At 40.4% G+C, this 17,453-nt stretch overlaps 1 protein-coding gene and 1 long non-coding RNA gene across 2 annotated transcripts in view; both read right to left on the bottom strand.

The window, feature by feature from the left end:
- Positions 1-4,553: 4,553 nt before the first annotated feature.
- Positions 4,554-6,570, bottom strand: LOC309592097. Its single transcript, XR_014228512.1, has 3 exons — positions 6,345-6,570; positions 5,841-5,901; positions 4,554-5,274 (listed from the first exon to the last, which is right to left on the bottom strand). It is a non-coding gene; the product is annotated as an uncharacterized lncRNA (long non-coding RNA).
- A 6,793-nt stretch (positions 6,571-13,363) lies between these two features.
- LOC309592397 (bifunctional heparan sulfate N-deacetylase/N-sulfotransferase 3) overlaps positions 13,364-17,453 on the bottom strand; it is a gene marked incomplete at both ends in the record, with an annotated part of 61,680 nt that continues 57,590 nt past the window's right edge. The window contains 3 exons of the mRNA XM_082315723.1: positions 13,364-13,483; positions 14,659-14,761; positions 15,372-15,481. Of these exons, the coding sequence (XP_082171849.1) occupies positions 13,364-13,483; positions 14,659-14,761; positions 15,372-15,481 (333 nt within the window). The remainder of the gene's footprint in view (positions 13,484-14,658; positions 14,762-15,371; positions 15,482-17,453) is intronic.

The following is a 17,453-nucleotide window of genomic DNA, read 5'->3' as shown; positions in this document are numbered from 1 at the left end:
AAGTGGGATACTTGCATTCATGCTGTAAGTGGGCAATCGTTCATTTCTGTATGGTTCTGTGTCTCTCTGGTGTTGCAACAAATATCCAAGACAACTCAATTTGCATACAAAAGTGGTGATGATATTGCAGAAGCCCATGTGATTGACAACTTGGCCCTTAATTTCTCTATGACCTCAAACTTAAGTTTTCAAGGGTCATGACTAGTTTAAATGTCTTGTTGGAACTGGTGCTGAATGAGTACACGAGGTGCTTTAATAGATTTTACTTTTCTGTAATTCCACACTATTTGTAATAGTGTGCAATTTTATTTAAAAACAGGTCAAAAAACATAGCACTGTGACCACCTACGGTTAGACCTATGTGAAACACTCTGCTAGTGAACTTTAAAACCATTTACGTTTTTACTCATACGTAGCCCTTTCAATTAAAGGAAAGGGGAAGTAAATCTGTCAAAATGTATCTACTTGTACCATCAAAGCTTTGCTATACAAAACCCATTACTTTGAGACTTGTGGTGAAGTAGGCTATATAGTGCAATACTTGTGTTGTATACAGGGGAAATAATAGTTTTCTTTTACAAGTTTCTTTTACAAGAAATGTGATACTTGGGGGGGGGGAATGAAGTCTGCATACTAAATGTAATAAACATTTAGACGGTACAATAGTTCATTAGTTTTGCTCTTTTAATAGGATGCTTTATTAGATTTTAAAATGTTGCACTACCATTTTCATGCAGAGAGCATGCCTTTCAGTTTCTAACATAAAATGAAATTGTCCTTATGTTATGCCACTCTAATTTTTGTTCAATGAGCCTGATGACGTAAATGTATACAATAAAAACTGCCACACTGACTACAACTTTTATACATTAATTCTGTGGATAATGTACAAGCAGATGCTGCAGGAACATCAGCTGGGTAAACTTCATGTGAGCTTTCTTAAGTGAAAAAGGGGGCTCTGGAAAATATTTTCTTCAAAGCATATAAAATTGGGCCATCTTCTCAGAGATGGAAGTTTGTTCTGTATGATGGAATTCCTAGTGCTTTGTGCGCTTTAACTTAGACCAGTTAGGTTGTCATAAATAAGTCTATCCTACACTCTTAAAACAGCTTAAGAATTTTTTTTGACCCTTGCTGCTCTCCCCTTTGTTCAACATTTTAATACATACCAGGTTGTAGAAACACCTGCTCTTCAGCCTACGCTAAGGATTTTTTTTGTGTTAAGCAGGTTGGTCACTGTTAACGGTGGCATAAACTAAGAAAACACTCGGCACTTCTATTACCAAATTAATGACCATCTTAAACACTGATGTGTAACCTATCCAGGTTCTCTCAACACTGAAGATTCATAGTTAGATGCAGTCCCCCTGAACTTCCCAAGTTTTTGTCCATTTTCCAGAGAATATACAGACAAAGAAAATAAACACAGAACAGAAGCACTACTGCAACTGACACACAAAGCCTATTTAACATGCATTTATCTCAACCCTGAACAACTTCCCAAAGTGAAGGGGCACTTATCTCTGTAAGCCACAGATAAACCAAGATCCCATTTTATGATCATTACATGCAGAATATTTATAACCTCAGCTGTCTTATTTCCAGAAAAATTCACAGAACTGTAATAGCTTATGTTTAACAAAAAGTCATTCCTGAATCAATGTTCTCCATCATTTTCAATGTTACTGCAACTATTTCACACTTTCAAGTGCTAGAATATTTATATCCAGGAGATTTTAATGCTGTTAAGATTTCAGAGTGGCAATTGCAGAATGTAACATACAGGAAGACTAAAACAATTAGGCTCAAGTAGCAGATCCCAGTAGAAGTAGCCACCCAGAGAACAAGAAGTTTGTGGTATCAGGAAAGAAAAATAGCTTTTGTTTGTGCTCTAAGCTGCTGGGTAACAGCAAATGCAGTTAACTGAGGTAGTAGAGACCAGCCCTACCTCATACACATTAGATACCTGCTCAGATGCAGTAGTTCCTATTCCATTTATTTAGCGTGGAACACAGAAACTGACCATGTAACTTCCTGCAAATGCAACACCAAGCATCTTCTTCTTTGGAAAGAAGTATTTAACTTTGTAGCAATGTAAAGAAAACAAACAAACAAAAAAGACTGGGTTGGATGAAAGTTGGAGAGGTGCGAGACTGGATGTTACTGCAGATGGAACAGGGTGCAGGAAAATACAGAGCCTCTATGAAGTTAAGAGCTAAGATGCAACAGGAATAGATTGGAAAGATATGAAAACAGTTGTTTGGGAATTGGGAATTAAATTTTAAGAGAAATAACGAAAAACAAGCCATGCTAAGCCACATGGAAATGAAAAAGCCACATCTTGTAAGAATATCTCTATTGTACTCAAGTAATGAGGGAAAGCAGATGTCACTACCCTCTGTACATGTGACTGGATGCTCACGGAAAGCTTCAGTCATAGGAAAGGCTACGTAACCTCATTAAGCACTCAAAACTAGTAAGAGATACCCACAGCAAACATTATAGTTCATACTTTTGTATTTGACCATAATCTTGAAAATTAGTTTTTCCTTCTCTTGATTCAAACCCACTATTTTATCTTTACAAGTTCTAAATACTTGATGAAGAGCTCAAAATTGAATGTTCACAAATCTAACCTGCAGTCCAGATCAAGCCCTCAGGCCACTTTATTCAACTGTGACCTGCTTGCCACCACCTGTTCCCAAGACCCTAAAAGCTACTCCCCTACAGATCGTGGGACTCATGACCACTCAGGTGGAAATACCAGTGACCTCATCACTTGGCTCATACAATGGACTAGCAAGACAGCTACATGGTCCTCCTCTAAGTTACAGACCGTTTCACACAAAGGGATCCTCCGTTATATGAGGCAGAGACAGGGCAGTCAGTTTTCAAAAGGCAACTTGTAAAAAAAAAAAAAAATTCAGTTATTATGCACTGAAATTGTTAAAATAGATTAAAAAGGCAGCTGCTGTCCAACAGAAGCGAAGGCTAAAATTCAAGGGAACTGGGGTAATACATCAGACGATCACCTCAGTGCAACGCCACGCAGTAGCTAAAATCCAACACCAGAAAACCTAAACTTTTCAGTGTCGTTTCAGCGACCACAAAAGAAAAACGCTTCTCTCCAGACCTTGAAGTCATATTCTTGAGTTTTGTACTCCGCATTAATATTGCTTTAATGCATTCCAGATCCCTGGAGAAACAAATCCCCAACCCTACTCCTGCTTCTTCCTATTCATTTGCCTACACCTGGTTTTCTTCATGGGATCAACGCCAGTCACACAAAAAAAAAAAATGATCTAAAAAACTAAGGAAGCCGCTTTGCATCAGGGTGCCTGCCAGAACAGCAACCACACTTGCACACAGTGGTAGCACTCTCACGCCCCCACCTTGTCCCTGGGATAGCAGCAGCTCTCTCCTGGCCATTGCCTAGCATTTTCTTGTGTAAGATAAGCAAATAACCACCCTTGTACAATAGATGTGTTAACTTATTTTCTAAAAGCTCTAGGGCTACTACAGAAGTCCACTCTTCTTGGAGAAAAGGAAATTCACAGTACACGCTCATGACTGTTGGCTACCAGGCCTGGCAGCCACAAACTTGGAATCCCAAGCGGTAAAGATGTTATATGATAAGGTTGTACATGGAGCTGCTTAAAAGGTGAGAGTAATCACGCACCACCAATTAAACAGCTGTAGTACCACTTATTATAGCTCCACACAGAATATACATTCAGTTATACTTTAGCAATGGCAAGAAAAGTACACACTTACAAAAAAAAAGTTTCCTATGACAGCTCCCTAATCTCCCTACCAGTCTGTTCCAAAGTGTGACTAACATGACCATCGGAAGTAATTTCCTCAGATCTCATCCATGTTGTAATTAAAGGCCACAATTCTGCCCCCATCCACTTCAAACAGGAATCCCTCCCTCAGTTGCCAAGTACTTAGCAGTAATTGCACTGCCTACTCATCTCAGTTCTAGCTTCACAGATTTTGTTTCCCACTCCTTTGAAAGCCCTCCCTTCCCCCCTAACTTTTCAGTTTGCAATGATTTGCAACAAAATTTTCTTATTAACTGGAAGATTTTGCACAAGAAATTGTGCCAGCACAGCTGGTATTAGTGAATACAGTAAATTTACTTGTAAGTAGAACATGTATCTTATTTGATTCTGCAATGATGCACCATCTCCTTACTTAAGCTCTGTATATTCTTTTCTTGAATATGGATTAAATAAAAGATCCCTCAGCAACTGAAATTGAAAAAGCAGCTATGTTCAAAGTCACTGTTTCTTCCCTGCAGCAGTAACCTCTGATTAAAATCGTGTGACTTCTGGAACGGCTGCCAGACAATGCATCAGCCACAGTCACTACTTTGCCCTGAAACCATACAGAGTCACAAATAAAAGGCCCAACTACCAAAATCTGTCACCCTACAACAGGCATATCTGGCATCTGTAAGTAATTCCACAGAACATGTGCAGGTCTAGTCTTGGTTATCAGTAGTCTTGTAAAGAAGAAGCGACACTGGCAGTGAAAGTAGATGTCTCTTTATTGACTCATTCATACATTTGAATGCTTTACATTGGCATATATACTAAAATTATGACTGTAAATTTCATGTTCGTTTTCTTAAGACTTCACAAACTTACCTTCAGCTTATGCAGTACACAGATACTCCTTGCAACAGCCGTTCTTACACACCTGAACAGCAGAAGAGCCACCACTGAAGGTGCACGTCATTGGATTTAATGATACTGCAGCATGGTCAACCACAAGATAGAGTGCAGCACAGCCACTAAACTACCGAGACCATTATTGTAATTGCTTAAGACTTGGTGACAGCCAAAAGATAGGAGCAGCAGCAGATCCCTGAAAGCAGCGCAAAATGTGCTGGTCGTCTTAACTGTATTCGTATAGAAGCAGTCAAGGCTAATTTTAGGCACAGTAAGCTATGTTCCAGCCCCTCTTTGTAAAGATGAGATATGCGCTGCAGAACATCTCATTTAGGCTCCAAGTCTGAACTTCATTAAAAAAGCTAATTTCTGTTAAGTCTAAAGCAAGATTAAGATCTAGCCTAAAATTAGCTTTTTCTAGCTCTGCTTGATAACCAGAAATATTATTGCTTGCAAAAGGCATTAATTCCAGAAGATCAGACAGCTCCACCCTAGCCTAAGTAAAAATTAAAAGTTCTAGTCACAGCTACTCCTAGAATTCACATGTGGAATTTAGCCCCATCTTCTCCAGTCATCACAACTCAAGAGTGTTTTTCCCCTGTAAAAACAAGTTTGAGGCAGTTTAATATTGCTACTGGAAACACACAAAAGACAGCAAACATCAGTGAACAACATGATGCCCTCCTAGAAGTTGTGAACTGCTCTGAAACAAAGCAATTAGTATCAATTTGACATCTCCCTCTGATCCTGCAGTTGCAGATTACTCCTAGTACTCACTTCATTAAAATCAGGAACATGCTTATTTAAAAAGACATTCCTCTTGCACAGACATCCCTCAGAAATCTGTGGATTCGGTTGCCTCCGGTTTGGCAGACAAAAGTACTGGCAACGTGCGTTTTATCATAATCCACTATTCCTAGCGTATCTAATACATCCACACCCAAGTCCAATTTTCCTAGTCACACCGACTTATGCACTTGGTTATGTTTTTCTGTCAATAAAACACACACACAAACGAAGGACGCCTTAAAAGCAAAACACCAAGCCTATACCTCGATTTCAACAGACCAGTCTCAGTAGTTTAGTCGCTAAACGTGAATTATTCCCGCCCCAAAAACCTCGCTTCCTAAGAGCGTATTACGTAACACATGCCCAGTCACATACTTTTTGGCGGGAAGGATCTTCAACGGCAACAGATGCGTCTCCATAGTCAGCTTCTGCGCTCCTAAGGAGAGAAGTGGGGGGGGAAGGAGAACACGTTCAAAACCTAGGCTCTAACCGCTTATTGAGAAAAAAAAGGGAGAAAAAGAAACAAAAAACACAAACGGGGGGGAGGGGGGAAGACGGCCAACCCCACGGCGCCGCACACCTCGGCCGACTCGGCCTGTTACTTGCTACAGTCAACGACTAATACCCACGAGAGGGTAAAAGTTTTGCCAATTAGCAAGGACCTGCTCTTCCATGCCTAGGAAGGGAGACAGCCACGGGCGGCAGCCCCCATGGAGTCATGGATCACATTTCCCCCCCCCCCCCCCCCCCCCCCCGCCGCCACGTGGCAGCCGCCATTTTACCTCCCTCACCCCGGCCCTGGCCCCAGCCCCATCGCCGCCGCACGGCTCCCACCCGCCCGCCCGCCCGCCCCTCACCTCACCTCACCACGGGGCCCACCTGCTGCTCGCTCCGCTCCTCTGCCGCGGCGGCTCCGCTCGGGCCTAACGGCGCCTGTGGAGAAGAGCGCGCCCCGCCGCCTCACGGCCGCGCCAGCCAGCGCCTGCGCCTCCCCCGCCCTCTGCCCGCCAACGGTCGCCCCGCGCGCTCGCTAACGGCCCTCAGTAGCACCCAACGCCAGCGGCTCCGAGACCCCGCGCCGCGAGACCGCCTCCGCGCGCACCGCCGCGGCCTCGCCGCTGCCGGGGCAGGGACTCCACCCCCGGGGCGGGCGGGGCCAGCCCCGAGGTGCTGAGGGGGCGTGGCGGGGGCGTGGCGCGCGGCGGGGGGCGTGGCCCCCGCACAGGGGAAAGCTGGGGCCAGGGACGCCCTGAGGCGCGGCGGGAAGGCGGCCCGCACCTCCCACCGTCCTCGCCGGTCCCTCCTGCAGCGGCCGAGCAGCACCCCCAGGGGACAAGGGATTAAGGGATCCATGGAAAAGAGGCTGCAGTTACTCTCCAAACCGAGGCAGCTCTCTTCAGCTGGTCTAAGCATTGATGCTGCTTTCTGTATGTAGATGGAGATACATGTATGTATGTATATAGGTGTACGTATACTTGGTCAAGTCGTAACATGGGCCTTAAATGCTAACACGCTACTATTTGTTATTTGATAACCATGGATTAAGAAGAAAGAAGAGGTTGTGAAAGATGTGCAAGGAAAGTGAAGTCATCCCTTTAGGTGAACACGGGTAATTTTCCTTTTCCAGTCCATATAAGCAAACGTATCTGGTTAATGCTGGCCAAATTCACACACCCTCATTTTTAATTAGAACAGAACAGACTAGACTAGACTATTTCAGTTGGAAGGGACCTACAAGATCATCTAGTCCAACTGCCTGACCGCTTCAGGGCTGACCAACAGTTAAAGCATTCTCCAAATGCCTCTTGGACACCGACAGGCTTGGGGCACCCACCACCTCTCTAGGAAGCCTCTTCCAGGGTTTGACCACCCTCTTGGTAAAGAAACGCTTCCTCATGTCAAGCCTAAGCCTCCCCCAATTACCATACCTTTTACACCACAGCACCTTAATTTAAGTATTATTACAGTCAGCCTCTGTGCAGGGAAGGGCAGTTTTTTAAAGGCCGGGCACAGGCTGCAAAAGCTGCTCTCCAGCAAAAGCCACATCTCAAAGGTGAGTCTGTATTCTGTGCATGGGCGTACTGGTAAGATGAGGCAGGCGACTTTGGCTTCTGCAGGCCAGGTGCCACCTCCATTAGCTATAGCAGGATGACTTTGCATTTGAATTGTGAGGGAGATTTTGAAGAAGAGGCTGGAAGTGATGACTAGTGTAGTGCAGGAAGCTACCTTTTGGCTCATATTTTAATATCCACATTTCTTACCTTTTTTTTTCTGTGGAAAAGATAGGAAATTATTTAAGGCATATCTGTCATGTTAGGTGTTTACCATCATTTTCAGACGATGTAATATTAGTGCTTCAAATATATGACTATCAGGCAGTATTGTAGAATAATGAAACTGCTGCTAGGATTGTACAAAAGTGCAGGGACAAATTACAGTCCTACCTGTGCCGTAAGCTAAACCTCAGCTGTTCTGACCTCGCATCGTTTGTGTTCAGGAATTTTATTTCCACTCTGTCACGTGCATAAAAGAACTGGCTCCTGCCTTCAGCTCATAACGTTTTCCTTCCAGATAGTTCTATAGCTACAACATGCATCCTGTGTTTGTATAAAAAGTTATGCAAAAAATGCTTTTCAGTTTGTTTTTGGGTGTTTTTTTTTTGTTTGTTTGTTTGTTTGGGTTTTTTTTTTTTTTGTGTACAGGAGTAAACCGGTTCAGAATTTAGCTAAAGAAAGGAGCTTTACTGGGAGACTGAATAGGACAGACAGTCTTGATGCGATAATTGAGGAGACAATAGTAAGACTTCTTTTCAGACAAAAGAGTCCATTTCTCTATCTCCTCAGTAACACAGGTTATAGGATTTGAAGTAGTAATTCTGAACCAAGGCCCTGCATCATGGTTGAACTAGGCCACTTCCATGTCATACCTTTTGGAAGAGATCTGATAGTGACCTTCTGCTACTAGATTGACAGTTCTCCTAGGCAGACTGACATCTGAGCAATTAAAAGTACACAAGCCTTATTCCCATCTAAACTTCTCAAGAGAAAGAGAGGATCAGAACGGAAAAAGGGAAGTGAAGAAAGAAAATACTGTATTAAAAAAGGAATAAAGAAGTAAGCTGACAGAAAACAGAGTGGTGGAGGCTCAAGCTCACTGTATGCTTTTCAAATCTCTCACCCTTAATTTGTCTAAATTCCTCCTCCATCCGGGTTTCCCTGGCCCTTGGTTTCAGCTGTTAATTACTTTCCTGTTCCTGTGATTTGTCCTTTGATGCTGAGTGTGGTGCTTTCTTCATCCATGTGGTCCACAGAGACAAAAAAGTGTCTTTTGCCTTTGAGCTCTAAGAATTTTGGGACTGGAAGAACTGAAAAGAAACATTAAATGAAAGCAGATAAATTGGGGACAGAGGTCAGGCAGGTGTTATTTGTAGCAAGGATCTTTTCCCTTTGCTTACTACCTTTCTGTTATTACTTTACTGTTCCACTTTTGTTATTCTTAGAGATTACAGAGACGGGTATTATAAAAGAAGCTTAGACTTCTAAATGATAGGTTGCATAACCTATAACAAATGGAATATTTTGTTAACATAGGTGTCCTATTTTCTACACCTCTACGAAGATATTAAGCAGCTTTTGCCCAGCTAGGTAGTACACTTTTCTATTCTGTTCTGAATTTGTTGATAACAGTGAATTTTCCTTTGGACATTCATACCATCTTTAGAGGTTTCTCCTAAGAAAGGTTTTCTCACGTCTGTGTAGGCTGATGCATTGGCACAACTACTGAATCCCCAAGGCAAATAATTTGAATAAAGTCTGCTTGTTATCTTAAAACTAGCAAGCTCTGGAAATGTTTCTATAGCACATTAGCAATTTCTGGCACAAGAAATAAAAGTAAGCAGGAAGCAAAAGCAGTAAAACGAGCAGCTGCATAAAGCATTAATATTCACTCACAGAGAGAGTAAGCAATACTTTTCATTTCTGAAAACATTTCATGCTGCTCCCGTGCTCCTGGATTGTGTTGTGGCTCAGTGTCAAGCTGCAATAGCTGCTAACGAACCTGGAAAAGGACAACTTCTGTGAACATAAAAATCACTTCCACACAGCACTACGTTTTCTTATCAGAGTTTATTGTTGCACTTCAGATACCATGCCACTATCAGAATAATATCTATTTTTTATTTTAAAAAACTTTGAGAAAAATGTTTCCAGCAATTTTCATTCAATGTGAATGACAAAGAGTATTACATCTATAAACATTGAAATATCTATTTAATTTCTTCCTGAGGAAGTTTCACATTTTTAAGCAATGAAAAAGGATATTCTGTACAAGATAGTCTGCAAATCATTGAAACAAATTCTTGCTGCACAAGTAGAACTGGGAAAATATCACAGTATTTTCAGGAACGTTTGCTCAAATAATTAAGTGATTTCGTATCAGGCTCTGTGTTTACACCCCCCCAATGGTCACTTTCTGCTCATAATCGCACACTGATTTTTAATGGCACGGATGTCTGCAGAAAGCACATTTCAGAATCATATTTATGAAAGTAAAGGTGAAGCTCATGTAATCAAGCATTTGTTAAAGAAACTGCTTGTGCAGTTATCTACCAGGGGAACAGAAAACATGGCTGTTTTACCAACCATGATAAAACACCTGACTTTGACTAGCAAATATAAATTCATTGGAACGAATCAGTATTTTTTAAGAATGTTAATATTGATAGTCTGTCTCTGGAAATCAAACACTGATTGTAGGTAAGCTGTGAATAGAAGAGGTTAAACTTTGTCAGATAATTCATGTTGTATGACTTGCTTACTCAGCTGTACTCATGTGCATCCTATGATTTGGGGAATAACACATCTAGCTGTTGTCTGCATGCTTTACTCAGACTCTTCATTCTTCACCAAGCTGACTGCACACTAAAAGTCATTCTGTTTTTTAAAGTCTCCTGTTAAATGTAAGAACATATTTAAATAGAATAGTTCTGGAGAAAACAAAAAGTGGCTTCATACCATCTTTGTATAAACAAGTAATAAGCGAACATCAGAAATTCAGAACTGCAAAGAGCACCAGCAGTTTGCCTTTACTTCTCTATTGCTTTTGTGTCTGAGACTAGCCCGCCTAGCGTACAAGAAGCTACTCTTGCAGCCCCTTTTCTAAAGATGCTAGTGCTTAACAGCTGCCTCTCAACAGGAGCTTGGACTTAACGCAGATTCAAGATCACACCCTTTCAGATGCACAGCTCCAGGTCAAGCTACTTTGTTCACAGTATCGACTCAGGTAAAGCTACCACAGGAATCTGCTTAAGATTTCCCTAAGAACTCATTCATTTTGTTCCCAGTTGTCTCTCTTAGGAAGGGCACTGGGACGATACAAGAGCTCCACCCTGCTGTTCCTCACCAGGGCCTGAGAGTCACCATGGCCCTCCTTCCTGGAGGATGAGCTTTGTGTTCAGCTACCAAACCAAGCCTAGTCCACCCAAGGCCAAGGCCGTGCACGTGGGGGACTTGTCCTCCCAGTGCTCTGTGGTGACTGCAGTGGGGCTCTTTTACCAGATCACCAACGATTGTAGGGGGCTCCTTGCCGTACCTCAGAGAGGACTTCACAGAAGTAGTCCACAGATCTGAGACACGTCACCTTGTCTGTTGTAAAATTTCTGGAGGGACAATGCAGCCGATGTGCATGTCCCCCATCACCACTCTGTCCTTGGCTGCCCACTCGTTCTCATTCTGTGGGGGCCTTGATTTCCCAGAGTAAGAAGGCAGAAAGGGAGTTCTTGAAAACAAAGAATGAACTATGAATGTGGCTGAAGCCCATTCCTCCTGCAAGTAGGAGGCACTCAATTTGTGTGCAGAGGGTCCTCTCACCATGAAAACATCAGGCATTTGATAATGGTGCAAGTTTTCCCTATTTTCTTCTATTTTATAATTGCTGCTCTGAAGAACATGGAGTAACTGAGGCAGCAGTGCACAAAACAGGAGCTTCGTGCAATCCCTGCAGATTTTTTAAAAATGTTTAAGTGATGTTCCATCAGGTTATATCAAGGGTAAAATCAATCATGCCAGGATGAAAACCCAAGGTATTTTCTCCAGTTAGTCAATTTAGTTGTAACAAATCTACATAGGTGCTTGCAGGACACGAGCTGTCCATAGCATGCAGAGTATTTGCTTTTACAGATGTTCAGAATCCAGAATGTTTCTTTTATCAAATAAGAAGTACTTTAAGACAAGTCAGCTTTTGGGATGAATCAATATGACAGTGAATATCTAAAGTGAAATGAAAATTTTCATTCTGTCCAATAAATAATAAAGAGGTTCATCTTAAAAAATGTCTACTCTACTAAGTCCTCATCATTTTCCATGCATATTCCCTTAGCAAAAATATGCTGCGTAAAGAATACTGTTATATACAGCAAATTTGTCTAGATTTTTTCTTTACAGGCCTATCAAAACCAGGTATTACATAGACAAAATCAATAAATAATAAAGATTACCAGTTAGAGGTATAGTAAGGATCTCAACATCTGTTTTCTATTTAGGGAATAACAGACTGGTTTCCATTCCATTACCTTGAAAGTTAAAGTATATGATTACATAAATGTCGTAAAACAGCACTGAGACATATAAAGTTTTTCCACCGTTTGATGCATGTTTTTAACTATTCACCCTAAAACAAATTATGATAACATTATAGAGCTACTGTAAAAAGCATTGCATTTAGTATTGTAGTTCTCTCTTGTTTTCACAACCTCTTCATGCCTTTAGAAACACTCAGAGCCAAAGTTCGGTGGAGAAGCATCAAGACCATATTCAGCTGAAGTTTTCATTGATCTTCTTTCTCAACTCTTAAGTACTATTAATTAGACTTTATCTCACATCTAAACTGATGCATTGTGAGATGTATCATTGAAATGTATCACATATACGTAAGGTTGGATATTTGTGTTTTCCATGATTAGAGCGTCATTTTCTACCATGATTACACACTGTGTTTATTTTTTTCCCCCTAAAGCATATTCCTAATATTTAATAGCAAACATGTTTAAAATAGCTGGAATCAGATGGAACAAGAACCAGTATTTTCATCTGGGAATCTGATAGATTTTTGCAGCTGACATAAACTGAAGGCTACTGAAAGATGCTACAATTTTGATCAGGTTGAGGGATCTTGGAATACACAAAGCACAGAAAGAAGGCAAATAAATTAAGGAAAAAACAGCGGTGCAAATTAAGGCAATCTAAGTATGGATCTGTTTCTGTTCTTTACAAGTTTTTCATTCATTTCAGTGGAGTCATTGTAAGGGTTTGTTGTTACAGGCTATAATCATAGGTAATCTTTCTTGTGTGTGTGTTTCTTTTTTTCTACACTGCTTTTGCCTACGGCTTCCAGATTTTGCTCCATGTATTTTGTTGCTGTGCACAGCTAAATCATATATGATAGCTGTACTTCTCACCCTTGTTAGTACAGTTTTCTTATTTTATGCAAGACAATAATCAAATAGTAAGAAAAACTGTCAGCGGTCTAACTGTGGGCTACAAAACCTACATGAGACACAATACTTTTAAACTGATATATAAAAATGTAAATATTTACTGTGAAATTGGACAGGTCATGTATCTCTGAAGCTTAATACCAGTTGCAAATAACTTCCACATATGTGCACAGTAGTCCACAAGTCCACAGGCCCAGAAATGTTTATGAGAAAGATTTGGCCAACCAGAGCTCTAAGAAACACATGTATTTTCACAATCCACATGCCAGCATATGGAAACAGTTTCTACCTTTTACTCTTTTTTTTTGGAGAGGTATATCTTACAAGACCTTCTGGTAGCTACTGGAGACTTTAGGTATGATGACTGAAGTGTGGAAGAGAGGTTTCAAAAAGCCTTTTTTCAATGCTATCTTACTTTCTGTAGCTCCTGTCTCAGCCACGATGGCAGGGGTTGTCCCAATTTGTGTAGGAGTTTTGACAGTTCCACGTTGTGATCTCTGTAGTAGCTTGACAGAAAAGCCCTGCACTGAGGGATACAAAAGGGGATATTTTTGTTTAATACAATGCTGTGAATTCTAGGTTTCCAAGTTTGTTTTACCTGTGTCAAAACTTTACTTTCTCTTATGCAATTTATATTGTTTTATGCTATCTACTGCATGCAAGTTTAAGCTCTTCTGTTAGGCGCTGAACTGTAAAAGATAATTTCAAGAGAAACAAAGATTGTCCAGAATGAACATTGAAGTCAAAGCAAAGGATCTGATTCTACTCTCAGACAGTCATGTAAATTAAGAATCGCACTGAAGCTGATGTAGTTACTTTGAATGTGCTGAAGTGCAATTGAAACCAAAGCTTCTAAAATATCTTTGTATATAGGCATGTATCAATTAGTAACCCAATTTTCAGAAGTATTTAGAGTTGAAAAATACAACAATAAACAAACACAGTCTTGTCTTATCTCTGGCCAAAAGCCTTCTCAGCCAATGAGTTTATATCAGTATGATTCTACTGATGTAAAGTTACTTATCATTTAAGTACTGTGAGAAAAAAACCATGGCTTACTTGCCACATTAATACTTACTGCTGTGCAAACTGTAAGTTTTTATTTGTGTTTTAGTCAGGCTAAATGAAATGGGAATACAGGACAGAATAAACATAAAAATTACAGCTAGAATAGAAGACTAAACTGCCCTTGGGTACAGGCTGCAGCATTTCATCTGATAGAAATTTCTTCATTTGAGCATTTGTCTGGGGAAGGTATTTATAAAATTCATAGAAACAGAACCTATCCTCTCTTAAAACTGGATTATATGTGAGTTTGCGTTACTTGTTATGGTCCAATTACACTCAAAGACAAGGGACCAGACACAAATACGCATATCTGATCATGACTGAGGAAAAACCATGCACTGTGGAGCCTCTGCTTAGGTAAAGGGGACAGCTTTCCAAGTGAATTTCAGGGAATTTCAAGTGCCAAGTTTATTTTCTAAGGGCTGCCAAGTTTTAAAAGTTGTTTTTTAATGACTTAAATTCTTCACATTTGAAATAAAAGCTATCTTAAATGTTTCATTTGTAGGGAAAGGTAGTCAAATAATTAACGTCTACTTAATTTTGTCTTCTCTCCCTTCTTACGATTTTGCCTGTGTGGTGTCCCGTATGTGGCAACTGAATCCCTGTATAATGCCAATGAGCATAATGGTTTACCTCAGAATCCATAGGAGGGTATTTTCTACCTTTGCTCTTTCCAAGACACTTTGTTTTTCCTTCTTCCAGGAGCTGACACCAGAAACCTTTATGTGAATCGAACCTGAAACAAATATTTTGCAGTGTAAAAGCTGTGAGGTACTGCAAGGAGGATGCATCTCCCAAGTTTAGACTGCAGACTCGAAAGAGTAAACCTAAGGTTTACTTCTACAGTCTCATTTTAAGGGCAACCAAATCTAAATGTCAGAATCCAAAGGATTTGTGTACATGTGTCTTTATGATGTACAGAGTGGATGTTACATTCCTGACTGATACCGTTGAATCTGTCTTGCAGCTAATATCAAAAATAAAGAGAAACTAATTCTCTTTCCTTTCTGTTTCTGCATGTCAGCATTCCATGTTTCACTTATGGAAATAAAATTCTTTTCGATTAATCCAAAATTCATATGCAATTCTCACAAAGCAATACTTACTTTGTCCGTTTGTCAGGGGTCTACTTCTGTAACAGTCAAGCTCCACATTGAGTGGCTCAGTGGATAATTCACAGAAAATCTAACCCTGAATGACATTCTTTGCAAACATTGAAGAATACATCCTACCGACAGCTCGAAGGAGAAGTACGAGAGGCTTTACTTTGCAGTGAGCTTACTTACAGACTAACTGGTATTTTAGGAATGTAGGAACATGTGAAAATGATGATTAAATTAACTCACGTTAGGGCTTCAGAATAATTATAATGAGGAGAGACTCCCAGAAATTTCTGTACTTCATCCATTACGGTAGACGGGTCAGTTCTCAGCTGCTGTCCATCAATAATGAGCAACTACAACAAATAAAATAAAAGGAAGTTTAATTTAAAACTCACTATTTCAAGCTTCAAACTGAAACTTCCACCTCTGCCAATCTTGTTCATTATATGGAGAGTACTGCCCCAGAGAATGACAGTTGGTCCAGTTTCAATTGTCATCATCATTAATGATCTGGGAGCAGGGTAAATGGCATGTTAATTAAATGTGAAATGATATTAAATTGGAAGCTGTTGTGACAACAGAGAAATAGCAGTGAAGGATCTAGAAAGATAAGAAATACTGGCAGGAAATTCAGTGAGATTTGTCCAGCCAAGGAAAAAAGGTATTAATGTCTAGAGAAATAACCTATAACTCTCATACACAAACGTATACATATAGATGTTACAGTAATGTTGAAAAGGTTGTCACTGTAAATGACCGGAAAGACGAAACCAGTAGGCAGATGTTAGGTGCAATACCTCACTTCTAAACCCATACCACTATACATAATTGTATGAAAAAAACAACTTTGAGCCTATGAATACAGGCAGATGTTACGAGGACCTTAAGGCAGGGATGTAGATTGATACAGAATGTGCAAGACATCTCTAAGAATACCAGGTACTTGTAGGTAATTTCTTTTTCTTATTTTCAAGTGCTTGACCATATACACACTAGGCTACTTCAGACAGGGCCACCTTTTTACCTGGAGATGAATCTTCAGGGAAACAGACACTACCTGAGAATGTTATTAAATGTGGTATCATGCCCAAATGACCCACTGATGGTGCAGAAAGTTTGGGTCTTTGTGACTGTTGGAAGAGAAACAAGGTCCCGAATGGATTAGTCAAGCATTCGTTTCCTGTCATGGAAACACTTTTTCCATCAGGCTTCAGTGATGAAAAGGAGGGAGGAAATAGATCTGCAGATGGTTCAACAACCTCCTCCTGCAAGCAGGGGTGAAGCTTGTTTTTACATTTCCATGCAAGCAGAGAGGCTAAAATCCTATGAATTGCTTCCACAATTGGATGAAACTTAGAGGTTTGCATGACTATGAGGTTTCAGAGCATAATCAAAAGGAAGAAAATGTCTTTTCTTTCCAAAGATCGGTCTTTGGAATTACCCATATATAGCATGTAGATTTAGAGATGCGGATTAGTGGAAGTATCAGGCTATTCAGAAAGCAGTAGCTCATTCCAGAAGTCTTTGCAATCAGATATATGATGACTGCTTTAGTCCAAAAATGAACTCACTGCTTTCCTAAGACATAAGCTTTGAAAACAGGCCTTACATGCTTCATAGCACAGAGGTCAAAAAACATCCCAAATGAGGGATATTTCTACCTGAAAGAAAAGAAGTGAGGGGTTTTTTCTTCACTATTTAAAAAACACAGGGAGATAAATATCTGTGCCATTCCCACTTCTGCCACCCCAAAAAAGACATGTAAGAAAAAGTTTTACCAGTGGAAATTCATTCCAATTCCTGACATTCCCAGGGAGCAGGTAACAAAAAATGCTCCCTCTCAACCTTTAGTGAGATTGTAAGGAACTGAGGCAAAACTTTTCCTTACTTGTACTGATTTATTCATATCCTGATCTCGGGAAGATGTAATTTAATGAAATTCCTCAAAATCTAACGCATTTCATGTATTGGTGAGGTGGAAAAATTAAACTGTAATTTTTACAAAGTCGATAGCTTCATATATAATGAAAATACTACAGATGAAGTATTTTGAGTCACTTTACAGCATATTGATCATGTTACTGTAATACTGCTGACAGCTGAAGAGATTGTTTAAGTCCCTGCTCTCCCACTATACATGAGTTACTTCGTGTCTAGAAGTCATCATGGTGGGAGAGGAGCAAAAGAGACAGTTTGGGGAAGAGAACAGCTTAGAAACAGCCCGAGTCCTTCAGCTTCAGACTGGCCATTTAATGATGGCTGTTACAAAATCAGCTTGATTTCCTATCGGCCTGGCACATGAGCATATCGTTTGGCTCAGGAGGG

Source organism: Platalea leucorodia (genome assembly GCF_965183815.1).
Source record: "Platalea leucorodia genome assembly, chromosome: 6".
Classification (NCBI taxonomy): Eukaryota; Metazoa; Chordata; class Aves; order Pelecaniformes; family Threskiornithidae; genus Platalea; species Platalea leucorodia.
This window is presented reverse-complemented; position numbering and strand designations above follow the sequence as displayed.